The 12212-nt window shown below is 53.6% G+C and overlaps 1 protein-coding gene across 3 annotated transcripts in view; it reads right to left on the minus strand.

Moving 5' to 3' along the window:
- TACC2 (transforming acidic coiled-coil containing protein 2) overlaps positions 1 to 12212 on the minus strand; it is a 191952-nt gene that overhangs the window by 85751 nt on the left and 93989 nt on the right. For all 3 annotated transcript variants that reach the window (XM_088019900.1, XM_028121809.2, XM_028121807.2), the window contains one exon: positions 2449 to 2583. In XM_088019900.1, the coding sequence (XP_087876026.1) occupies positions 2449 to 2583 (135 nt within the window). The remainder of the gene's footprint in view (positions 1 to 2448; positions 2584 to 12212) is intronic.

The following is a 12212-nucleotide window of genomic DNA, read 5'->3' on the forward strand; positions in this document are numbered from 1 at the left end:
GTGGCTTATGTGAGTAAGGAACGAGCCGGATTAGACACGAGTCTGCTCAGCACAGTACCTTGCTGACAGAGAGCATCAGCATTTAAACAGAGAGGAGGGTCCTGACCCCACCGACAAAATTAACCACTGAGCTGGCTGCTGGCAGATGCACCTGAGTGCAAGGACATGCAGCATTTTTCAAGGGGGGGAGGGTCACGTCTCTAACCTGGAGGGAAGAGGGGACCAGCCAGGGCGGGGCCGGGGAGACATGTGCTGCCTCCTCTGCCAGGAAAATCTCTCAAGTCAGAGACAAGTTCGCAGAGAGAGAGATGGGAGCAATTTAGGGCTGCCCGAGGCGGGCAGGGGCCGGGGGACATCTCCCCAGAAGCCCTGGTGAGCCAAGGCCACCTGCCTGCCCCCACCCCAGGCGGTGGTCCGGGGCAGCCTTTCTCAGGGGTGCTGCGCCCTGGGGCCCCTGCATCGGCATGGAACCACTTCCTCCTTGCAAGAAGCTGCTTCTCCCATCTTGCATCTTCCAGGTCTATCCAGGCAGCCCTTGGCCAGGCCTCCAAGTTACCCATTCCTTCGGGACAGCGGTCCCTGGCAGGCCGACTGGCAGGTCAGCTCTGGACAGGGACGTTGTTTGCTCAGGTTCACACCCACCTGGCCCATGTGCCAACATACCAGGCTCTTTGCCACAAGCCTCCAGAGGGTCCAAAAACGCATGGTCAGCTGTGGCAGCCGTGGCATGAGGGAGGGCTTTGGACCTGCATCACTAGAAAATTCTTGATCATGACTGGCTTCAGCCTCCTGGAGCTCAATGCATCGCTGCATGATGCTCTCAGGACCACTTCGTAGGCCAGGGGTCTGCTGAGCATGGAGGCTGCAGAAGGGCAGGGCTGGAGGCGAAGAGAAGGTCAGGAGCCTGGCCACCGCAGTGGACAGTGTCCCTCCCAGGACAAGCTCTGGCTTTAGGCAGGGTTGGACATGAAGCTCTCTCTCCTCCCCATGGCCTCTCTCAAAGTCACATCTGTTCTCCCAAAGGCTTGTATCCTAATGATTACCAGCGGGTATGGGGCGGGGGGAGGGCGGGGGGCATGAGAACTCCGGGAGAAAAGCCATTTGCACTGGAAATGTGGGGTTGTGTCATCATCCCCAGAGCAGTCGTCAGAGGCAGAAGAAGGCAGCAGGAAGTCGCCCAGCATGCTTGCAAGGACAGAACATCTGTCGATTCCGTAGTAAGATGTGCCCCGGGTCTCACTGCCCCACCACTCCCCTCCAAGCCCAAAGAGGGGAAGGCAAACCACAGAGGTCGGGGGCCGGGGGGGGGGGGGGCGGGCCGGGCCACGCCTGTTCTCCAACAAGAGAAGCCCAGCCGGAAACGGGAATGGATGCAGGATGTGCTCCCAACCCGTGAGACCAGTAAGGACCTCAGACTCTGGCCCAGGCTCGAGCAACAACTTCCATTTCAGCAAAATGAAATTTTCACTGGTGCGTTTTTGAAAGTAATTTGAAAACCTCCAGGGACCCACCAGAGGGGAAAAGACAAGTTTTATTTGGATCTGTGGATCTAGGCCACGGCCCCGTGGCTAAAAGCAGCCAGAGAGCAAACTTGGCACCAGCCCGCAGGTGCAGTGGAGGGCGGACGTCAGGCAGCAGAACCACAGCCACGCCCGGTCCTGTCCTGGGCCACTGGGCGGAACACGGAACCTCAGGACACAGAGGGGGGCGGGGAGCCCTGGTCAGTCCTGAAACCAGTCCTGCCCTGCCAGGCAGCTGGAGAAAGCCTTTAAAACTGCAAATCTAATTGTATCTCTATCGGGCCTCGGGCCTTCTGGAGCCTCTCAAAGTAAAGCCCTAGGAGGCAGCAGCCCAATGGCCAAAGCTAATAACGAGATGGGCAAAAAATTAAAAAGTAAAAAAAATAACGTAGTATTATACTATGACCCAAAGTATAAAATAGATACCCACCAGTCCATCTCGATAGAAATAAATGAGGGCATAAGTGGGGACTGCAGTCCCCCCAAGGAAGAGGGATTCTGCCGGCAGGCGGCCTTCAGACCAGAGCAGCGGCTTCAGCCCCTCCCCAGGTCTCCAGCCTGCCGGCCGCCCCTGCACACTTCAGACCTGCCAGTCTCCATCGTCACATGAGCCAAGTACTTAACGTAAATTTCTCCGTCTATATGTATATATAGATCCTACTGGTTCTATCTCTCTGGAGCGCCCCGATAATCCATTTGCTCACGCAGGGCATCCCCACTGTTAACGTGGACACTTGCCTTGCAAGGCAAAACTTCAAATCAGCTCCGGCCCAAATCACCACTCATGGCATCACAGATCCAAATCGTCACCACCTTGCTGGTGCCATCCCCAGGGCAGCTCATGCCAGGGCCTGGGGGGAGAGGCAGAGACCACCAGGCGCCTCCTCTCCAAGGGCAGCAACCATGGAGGAAAAGCTTTATACAATACCTGCTTAAGTCCCTGGCCAGACCCTGGTGGGAGAGAGCAGAAGCTTCTACTCCGCCACCAGCTGGGCCACGAGGAAAAGACACATGTTCAGAGGCTCGGGGAGTGACATCTGCACGGGCAGCAGCTGGGGAGGTGCTGGGGACACAAAGGGAGAATTATTCCCAGTGGAACTCGGCTCATTAATGGCACACTCATCAGGCCCCCTCACCCCACCCAATCCACCCCAGACACGTGGAAGGGGCTATTTAAAGACCCAACATGCTGCTTCCCTCCACGCCCCCTCCTCTTCCCTGGGGCCTTTGCTTAGACACAGAGGAGGCCCCCTGCAATGCAGCCCACCGCCCCGCCTCCGGCCAGGCATGAATGCCTCCTGTGTTAGGCTTCAGCAGAAACTGGCGTGTCTTTGATGGGAGGCAGTGTGGGAGCTCGGGACACTCTGTGAATTGTCTTGTTTGATTTTGGGGAGTGGACTTTTGTATGATCATTCCTAGTACTTTTTTTTTTTTTACGAGCAATGAACTCTGTGAATTGAGAACTATAGTACAGCTTTGCAAACTCCCTGGGATACACCCCCAAAACCCAAGGCTGAGAAAAGCCAAGGCCAAGAGGCTGACGGGTAACCAAGGAGCCGCACCAGGGACAGTTGGGGACCCCTTGGGTGGGGAGGCAGGGGTTGCACGAAGATCTTCAGGAGAGGTCCCACATTCAGTGGGTGAGTGCCCCCTGCTGGCCATCCAGGGAAATGCCTGGAGTGCAGAGAGGCCCCCCCCTGGCCGGGGGGGGGGGACTTGGGTAGGAAGGAGAGCCAACTGTAAACACACTCTCAAGCAAAGAGCTCAAAACAGGTTTGATTTTCTCCTTTGGCAAAAAGCAAGGCTATCAATGCCGTCCACAGGCTAAAGCTTGGGAACAAGTCCTCAGGGTGAGTTGGCCCTCCCAGCCTCTCTCCGGCTGTCCACACTGCTGCCCACAGGGCAGCTGGCTGCCATGGGCACCCTACACTCAAAACACTGAAAGAATTCATACTCTTGCCCCAAATCCCTGTGGCTGCTTAGCAGGTACTGCAGGGCCCAGCCTCGGCCTCACCCCCGAGTTCTGCCTCCCTGGCCCTCACCTGCTCTGCTCCCGCCAGGCGGGCCTCCCTCAGGGCCCACAACACGAGCAGCCCCTTCGCCTCGCCAGGCCAGCAACTCCTCAGCCTCTGCGCTTGGGCCTTGCTAATCAACAGCCATGGAAACAGCAGAAGCTCAGCGCTGTGTGCATTGTCCTGGGTGCCTCATGTCGGGTGCCTGGTCCAGCATGCCCAGCGCCAAGCACTTCATATGTATGACCTCAAATAACCCTCACAACAACCGTTTGAGGCAAATGTCACCATCCCGGCTTTACAGAAAAGGACACTGAGGCTCAAAGAGCTGAGGTCACTTAGTCAAGGACATGGAGCCAGCATCCCAGCATCCGTGAGCCCTCAATAAACAGGCAGAGGGAGAGCTGGGGTGTCCCCGCCGGCTGTGACCAAGTTGGGGGTCAGGAGCAGAGGCAGAGCTAGAACTCACATTGCCTTCTTCCCTGAAGCCCACAGAAATGAGGAGAAAAACAGAGACCAGAGAGTAAGGACCATGGGTAAGCCCGGAGCAAGGCCGATCCACAGGTGAACAAAAACGACCGTGCATGGGCAGAAAGCACGCAGGGGGTTCCAGCTGGAGTGACACCTTGCTGGTTCCCACTGATCTGTAACAACTGGACGGTGGCTGAAAGAATATATTTTATAAAGAAATGACTCAAAAGGAAGAATGCAAACTATTGGGGGCTTTTAAGCTCCTTAGCCATTTTCACGCTTCGAAGGCTTACAGGCTTTCATATTCCTAAGCCGTGAACAGGCCACTGATCAACTCAAACTACCCATGTAAAACTTAGTTTCCTAAAGAAATTCTGCTGCCCGGGCCCCCTCTGTGCATGCCTCATGAAGGTTTTATTTGATGTAATGCAGGCTGAGGAAAGGTGATATACGGCATGGCTCCGTTTCTTTAAGGGGACTCCACCGAAGTGCAAGGAGAGATTTCTGTCTTTGAAAACCCTGGCAGAGCAGAGGGGAGACGCTGCCCCCCGGATCTGTGGCCTCAGAGCAAAGCCAAACCCACAGGGCGGAGCCCAGGGACAGTCACACTCCACTGACGAGGGTGCCCACAGGGGACAGGTATTTGCCTCCCCCCCGAGAACATGGTGCGTGTGTGGGGGGGGGAGTCCCTCAGCTCTGCAGCCCCTGTCCCCCTGGAGGCCTTGAGGCCTGCTCTCCCCCACCCTCCCTTCGGCTGGCCCCACCACGGGGCCACACCACGGGGCCACACCCTTCCTGCACTGGGCTCTCCGGAGCCCAAGGTACCGAACAAGTGACTCAACTGCTCTATTAGGAATGGAGCCCCCACTCCCTCCCCGCCTCCAGCCCGCTGCCGGCCCATGCCCAGGGGCCAGGGAGGTCAGGCCCCCGACAGGGAAGCGCTCTGTGACTCAGACCCGCACCAGAAGGTGGGACTGCCCTTGCCTCTCCGTCGTCGCCCCTTCCTGCTGAGTCACCTCCTCCTCCCTCCGGAACCTCTCTGTCCTGGCCACCTCTCCGAGCAGGCTCCCGCACGCCCTGCTCTGCCTGCCTCCTCCGTCCCCTCACATCGACCCCCACAGTCACCAGGATAACCCTGCTCAAGTTCTGATAAGGGCCTTGCCTTGCCTGAAACTTTCCACAGTCTTAGGAATCCGGGCAAGAAAACTCCCTGGCCTCCCACACCGGCTCCTGCGCCCCATCACTGTCCTTGCCGCCTCCCAGGCTTGTCCTCTCCCTAACCCTGCTCTACCCCCACCAAGCCAGTCCCCTGACGCTCCTGGCAGCTTCCTACTTCCGCGCCTGGGCTCAAGCAGACGCTGCCCCTGCATGCCTACCTCTCTCAGGCCCTTCCCAGCCCACCCCACAGTCATCCTGAGGGGTCACCCAATCAAGGAGGCCCACCCCACGTGGGGGTAACAGTGCCCACCCTGCAGGGCCCCGCTGGGCGGGGCCCCGACCTCTGAGCACCTTGTTTTCCGCTAGGGTGTCCTGCTCCCCTACTGAAGTCTCAGCCACTGTGGCTTCTCTGGCCCCCAGCACAGAGCCCGGCCCATGGAAAGTGCTCAACACATGGCAGTTCCTTCCCTGCCTCCCCTGACCTCCCCCACCTGTAGGCCAACTGTGCCACCTTCTTGGAATCTGAGTCTGAGGCAGGACCAGCAACCAAATTTGCAAGCAAAGAGGAATATAAATGAATGCAAAGTGAAAACGCAGAGCCCCACGTTCCAGAGGGATGGAGAATTTCAGGACAGTGACAGCAGAGCACTGAAATAAGCACAGGGCCCTTCTGAGCGCCGGGCCCTGGGTGACTGGGTGTCATGCCCATGAAGCCACCCCTGCTTCTAGACCCCAAGGAGGAGCTTACCCGGTGTCCCTATACTGCCCCCCCCTGAGCCCCCGGAGGGCAGCACTGCTAGAGCAGAGATGAGAAGCAGCTGGGGACAGTTCAGCCCCTCTGTGTCAGCTCCTGTGTCCACCCAAGCCTCCCTGACCCACCGGGGCTCGTCCTGAGACATCATTCCCAGGGCCCCTGCCAGCCCTCAGCGGGACTCCTCGACAGACCCCGAACCAGCACAGAGAAGCCAGGGCCCAGGGATGAGGGCCTCACACGTCCATCCTGTCACTTCTGTTCCCTTGCCTTGATCTCTTCTCCTGTAAAATGCGCTGGGGGTAAGGGCGTGTGAAGGTCTTCCTAGTAAAACTCTCAGGCCCCTTTTCCGGGTTAAGGAGTTAACCAATGTTTTCCAAGTCTTGGTGGAATAACAAAGAAGTTGAATTCAAATACACAGCGTGTTGATATTTTTGGACAATGACAGAAATATTGATTTAAGTCTTTTGTGTTAAAGAGAAGCGTTAACACCCGGAGGGCACAGAAGCCACCATACTTCCAGCAGGCAGACGTTAACTTATGATCATGGCATTCTTTCCTGCTAGGTCTAGCTGGGCGGGTCCTTAGAATCCTTTGGGACACAGATCCCTAGGGAGCCATTACTAATGGTCAGAGCTTGCCATCCCTGACTCGGTACCTCGCTCGCCGAGGTCCTTGCAAACAACGGGTCCCCTTTGGTTGCAGTTTCCACCCACACGGAACCTGAGAGCCATGGACAATGTCGATCCCGGGCCTGCGTTCAGCCTGACAGCCCCGCGAGTCCGGCCCCGGTGAGATGCTGTCACTCACTGTTGTCTGTGGATTCCCTGTTCAGGGCATTTGAGTCCTTTCTGGCAGATCCCCCACGGACCTGATAGCGAACTGCATTTCAGAGATGGGCCAGAGTTGCCAAATTAAGCCCTTGTCCTGGGACAGACAAGAGAGTGACAAGGCTGTCACAGAGGGTGATAACACCCCAAAGATCCAGGCCGAAACACACCACGTCCTGTCGGGCCAGATGGGCGACAGCATCTTATCTCCCATTTCGTATCACCATCTGGAAGGTATTAGCACAACCATCCTTCTTCACAGGCTCTTGATTTTTCCTTCTCAAATCCCCAAGTGCACACGATCACGTCATCGGGTGACTGCTAAGGCCAAGGACCCAGCTCAGATGGAAAGTCAGAGGCAAGCTAGAGGGAAGAAACCACTTGGACGCTTTCGTTCCGGAGAGCTAAGCTCAGTGGGTTGGGGCACTGGACAGCAGAGGGACGTGCTTTGATATGGCGCATCTGGGCGATGGGAGACACAGCACGCCCCTCTGACACTCAGCCTCTGCAGAGTGGCAAAGCCCGAATCCAAGGTGCCCAGACAGGCTTGCAAATTGGCTGGAAACTCCACGGCAGGCCCGTTGAGCTATTTCTAGTCTCCCTCGAGATAAACCAGCATGTGAAACCCAGCCCATGCTAGAGTGCGGACAGCCCCTAAACATCGCTGACCTTCATACGTCCCGCTGAGGGCTGGCGGTGCACAGTTAACCCTGAACGGGCGAATCAGTTCCTTTCCAGTACATTCTTACCCTCTTTCCCTCCACAGAGCAAACCTAGGCTCACAGAAGGGAAACTACTTTTAAGCTTGACCCAAGCAAAACAGTCTTCATGTGTTCATTTGAAATATGAAATTGTCAATATTTGAACGTGGCCAATGGGGGCCATGTGTATGCCTCCATCTCAAAGTAGCTTGCTGGACCGGAACCTCAAAGGCCCTGAGCAGGTGCAAAGATGCACCCCAATTTACTCAGCCCGCTGGGGGCCAGTCACATTGATTGGATTTGTCAGCATGTACCTTTCACATATCTCTTTTAAATGGCACAAAGGAATTGTTATTTATTTTTAATTTTTTTGGAAGTCTTATTTAGAGAAAATCTTTGGGTAATCCCTTTTCCTTTCTTTTTTTAAAAAAAGATGTGTTTATTTATTTGAGGGAGAGAGAGAGCTACGGGAGGGACAGAGGGAGAGGGAGAGAGAAACTCAGCAGACTCCATGCTGAGCATGGAGCCAGACGCAGGGCTTGATCCCATGACCCTGAGATCATGACCGGAGCCGAAATCAAGAGTCGGACACTTAACCGACTGAGCCACCCAGGCGCCCCTGGGTGATTTCTTTTCTAAGTTAAAAGATAATAATAATACTTCCACTTTGTCATTCAGTTTTTTCATAAGGCGCCTGCTCACATAAAGGTTCAGCTAAACTGTGAGGCAGTTGAGCCCGCTCATGCAAACCCACAGCTGAAAATCTTCTTGTGCAAATGGATGCTGAGAAAATAAGCCAAATGACTTGGGAGCAAGAAGACAAACAGAAGCTGTAAGTCAGTACGAATTCCCCGTACTTTCAACTGCAGAACTTTCTGAATTTGGACACTCTCTAGGGAGGCTCTGACACTGGGCAGGAGCTACCTCGGCTCCTGGCTCTTACCTCTGATGGTGGAGATCAGAAACTTCAGCCACCAGCTGGGGCAGATGTCTCCAATCCTGTGGAGCTGTTGGTAGCCAGACAGGGGAGGAGAACAGCATCTGGACAGGACTGCTTTACCCCCTGGTTCTCCAGGTGTGGACCCCAGACCAGCAGCACCATCACCTGGGAACTTGTAGGCATGCGGAGCCCTGGGCTGCTCCCCAGACCTCCCCAATCACTAAGGGGAGGGCAGCAATGTGTGTACACTAAAGTCTGGCTTCCATGGACATGAGCCAGGTGAGTAGCCTCCCAGCGGTGTCCAAGGGAGCCCTCCAGGGTCTAAAGAGACCACTCCACTTGGATTCCTGATTAAAGGAAAAGCACAGGAGGTTCTGGGATGTAAGCAGAGTGCCCCATTCTACTCTGTTTAATAAGTGTGGTACAGCTGCAAGGTTTCATTTAAACGATTCTACAGCTTTAAAAACATTTTTGAAAGTACTTAACAGATGGGAGTATAAGTGGCCACGGACAACATAGTCATTTGCAAAATGTTCTCAAAGGTCTGGGCCCAGGGAAGCCCACAGCACAAAGGGAAGCTCAATGAGCTAGAGCAGGTTCCCAGGTTCTTCTCTGAGGAAGGAGCAAGTTTGGATGTCCTCCAGTGGCTTTAAGAGAGGAGAGGGGGTTAATCCAAATCCCTTCCATCTTATTTGAGAATTGCCTCCGAGATGGGGGTGCCATCTCTCTTTTTCCTTATTCAGAAAGAAGATGTCTTGGAAGGATATGGCACCAAAGAACTGACAGGCAATTGAGGGGGGGCGGGACAAAAGTGGCTTAAAGCACCACCCTCCAGCCCCACTTAAAAGAAAAAAAATTTTTTTTTAATTTTAATTTAATTGTTAAATTTAAAGTACCAACCCTGCTCCTAGGGGGAGCAAACCTCTAGAGGGGACTGCCTCGCCCTCCGCCTCTCCTGCCCCTACTCTCAGCAGGACGCAGAGGGGGATCAGAGGGGGGTGCTATGGTCTGAATAGGCGTGTCCCCTTCAATTCACAAGTTGGAATCCTAATCCCCAATGTGCTGGAATTAGGAGGTGGGGCCTTCGGGAGGTGCCTAGGTCCTGAGAACCCCCACAAACGGGATTAGTGCCCTTCTAAAAGAGACCCCCACCAAGCTCCTCAGCCGCTACCCCTACATGAGGACTCAGCGAGAAGTCTGCAACGTGGAAGAGGGTCCTCACCCGACCACCGGGATGCCTGTCCAGTCTCCAGAACTCCAGAACTGTGAGCAATACATTTCTGCTGTTTCCAAGGCCTCTGGTCTGGGGTGCTTTGTTACAGCACCCCCAACAGGTGGGCCAGCAGGGCCTCTTCTGAGGTTACTCAGCAGCCCCTGCAAGCCCAGAATGCCCTTCGTAGTTACTCCCACGGAGCGGCAAGGTCAGGTGCGGCTGATTCTTGGTATTCACAGCGGTTACATTATAGAAAGGTGTCACAGACGCCGAATTAGCCAGTTTTGAACCACTCTTCCCAGGGGTTATGCCAGCTTGGGTTCCTTCGAGCTTCTGGTCATAACGCTTTTGTCAATGGGCCACTACGTAACCTTGTGTTAGGTGCATTTCTGTGTGAAAACGCCTTATTTAATACACATCACTGAATTCACAGCCAACAGCATCGTCATCACTTACGCCCAGATGAAGCTTATCTAGCAGAAGTATTTCCTACAGAAGGCACACCACAGCTTTCTTGCACTGAAATGCACTACGCAGCATTTCAGCACTACATTGGGGGCCATGTGAAGCAGCAAAATCATGAACAAAAAGCACAAAATTACAAAAACCACAGCAGTAAATATACTGTAAAAGGACACTGGTTTCCAGCTCGAGAGCTGGAAGAAGACAGGGCACCTTGCTCTACCTCAGCTGGGAACATGCCCCCCAGGCAACTCAGTTTTCCTTGCTGCTCTGTACATGTTCACAAAAGGCCATGAGGGAGCCACGAGTATTGTTTGTGGGGTTACAAATAAACCTTAGTGAGAGGCAAATTCAAGAATATGGAAGCAATGAATAAGGAGTATTTTGTGAAAGCAGCTGGTGACCAAAGCCAGACCAATCCCTGCTCCCATCAGAACTGCCTCTTTTCCTTTAATTTCCAGTAAAAACAAGACAATGTAACTCCAGACAAATGTTCAATAACACTGGCCAGGCACCAAAGTCGCTCACTGAACCCTACCTGAATCTCTTTACTGGGAAATGAAGCCAGAAAGCTGGCCAAGTTCTCAGCACTGATAAAATCTGTGCTTAATCCCTGGTTCCTTCCTGCATCCTGTGATCACTCTCAGTCATGGTCTGAGGTGACACAGCTTCTCTACGATGCGTCATCTTCCTTGGACTTCAAAGAGGCCAGTGATGTAGGTGGAACCCCATGTGTCGTAGAAAGAGGAAAGTGGCTCTACCCACAGCCAGGGAAGTTCAGAATGCAGGCTTGGCAGGCAAGCTGAACCTGCCTCAAATCCCAGCTGTGCCACTCACCAGCTCCATGCCCTTGAACCCTCAGTGTGACTGAGCCTCCGTCGGCTCAGATGTCAAAGGGTCCAGGACAGAACCCCTCACCTCCTAGGGGTGTTTGCTGGAGGATTTACAGGGACACTCGATGTGACATGCTCAGTACGGTGCCTGGAGCACAGGAGGTGCCTTCAATGCAAGGGTTAAGAGCACTTATCACTGGCCGACTGGACAGTCTGGGGCACATCACTTAAAATACAGCCTCAGGGCTAGGATGGGACTTCAAAAACACTGACCAAGACCCAGGGGCACTTTAGTTCTTCCTGGAGGCACAGAGCTGCCCAGCTAAGTCCTCCTGTATCCAATACTCAGAGAGCTTCCCCTTGCCTCTCTGGGTTCCTCCATAAAATGGGGGGATGAAGATAATCGCAGCCCCCCTCCAGGCTTCACTAAGCCCCCTGCACCAGCTTCCCAGGTCAGGGTCAAGTGGGAACACCTGTTCACCATGGTTTCCATAGTGCCATGCAACACCACAAATGGGGAGCTGTTTTAGTGATACAAACATAAATCAAAATGTCTGTTTATAACAACTTAAACTTACACAATGTCATATTTGTATGGAACCAGAAAAGACCCTGAATAGCCAAAGGAATGTTGAAAAGGAAAACCAAAGCTGGCGGCATCACAATTCCGGACTTCCAGCTCTATTACAAAGCTGTCATCAACAAGACAGTATGGTACTGGCACAAAAACAGACACATAGATCAATGGAACAGAATAGAGAACCCAGAATTGGACCCTCAACTCTAGGATCAACTAATCTTTGACAAACCAGGAAAGAATGTCCAGTGGAAAAAAGACAGTCTCTTCAATAAATGCTGCTGGGAAAATTGGACAGCCACATGCAGAAGAATGAAACTGGACCATTTCCTTATATCATACACAAAAATAAACGCAAAATGGATGAAAGACCTAAATACGAGACAGGAATCGATCAAAATCCTAGAGGAGAGGGCGCCTGGGTGGCTCAGTTGGTTAAGCCACTGCCTTCGGCTCAGGTCATGATCCTGGAGTCCCGGGATCGAGTCCCGCATCGGGCTCCCTGCTCAGCAGGGAGTCTGCTTCTCCCTCTGACCCTCCCCCCACTCATGTGCTTTCTCTCTCTCATTCTTTCTCTCAAATAAATAAATAAAATCTTTAAAAAAAAAAAAAAATCCTAGAGGAGAACACAGACAGCAACCTCTGTGACCTCAGCCACAGCAACTTCTTGCTAGACACGTCGCCAAAGGCAAGGGAAACAAAGGCAAAAATGAACTACTGGGACTTCATCAAGATAAAAAGCTT

This window comes from Eumetopias jubatus, unplaced genomic scaffold (assembly GCF_037043125.1).
Source record: "Eumetopias jubatus isolate StellerSeaLion01/CBP00866 unplaced genomic scaffold, mEumJub1_p1.0 scaffold_17, whole genome shotgun sequence".
Taxonomy (NCBI): Eukaryota; Metazoa; Chordata; class Mammalia; order Carnivora; family Otariidae; genus Eumetopias; species Eumetopias jubatus.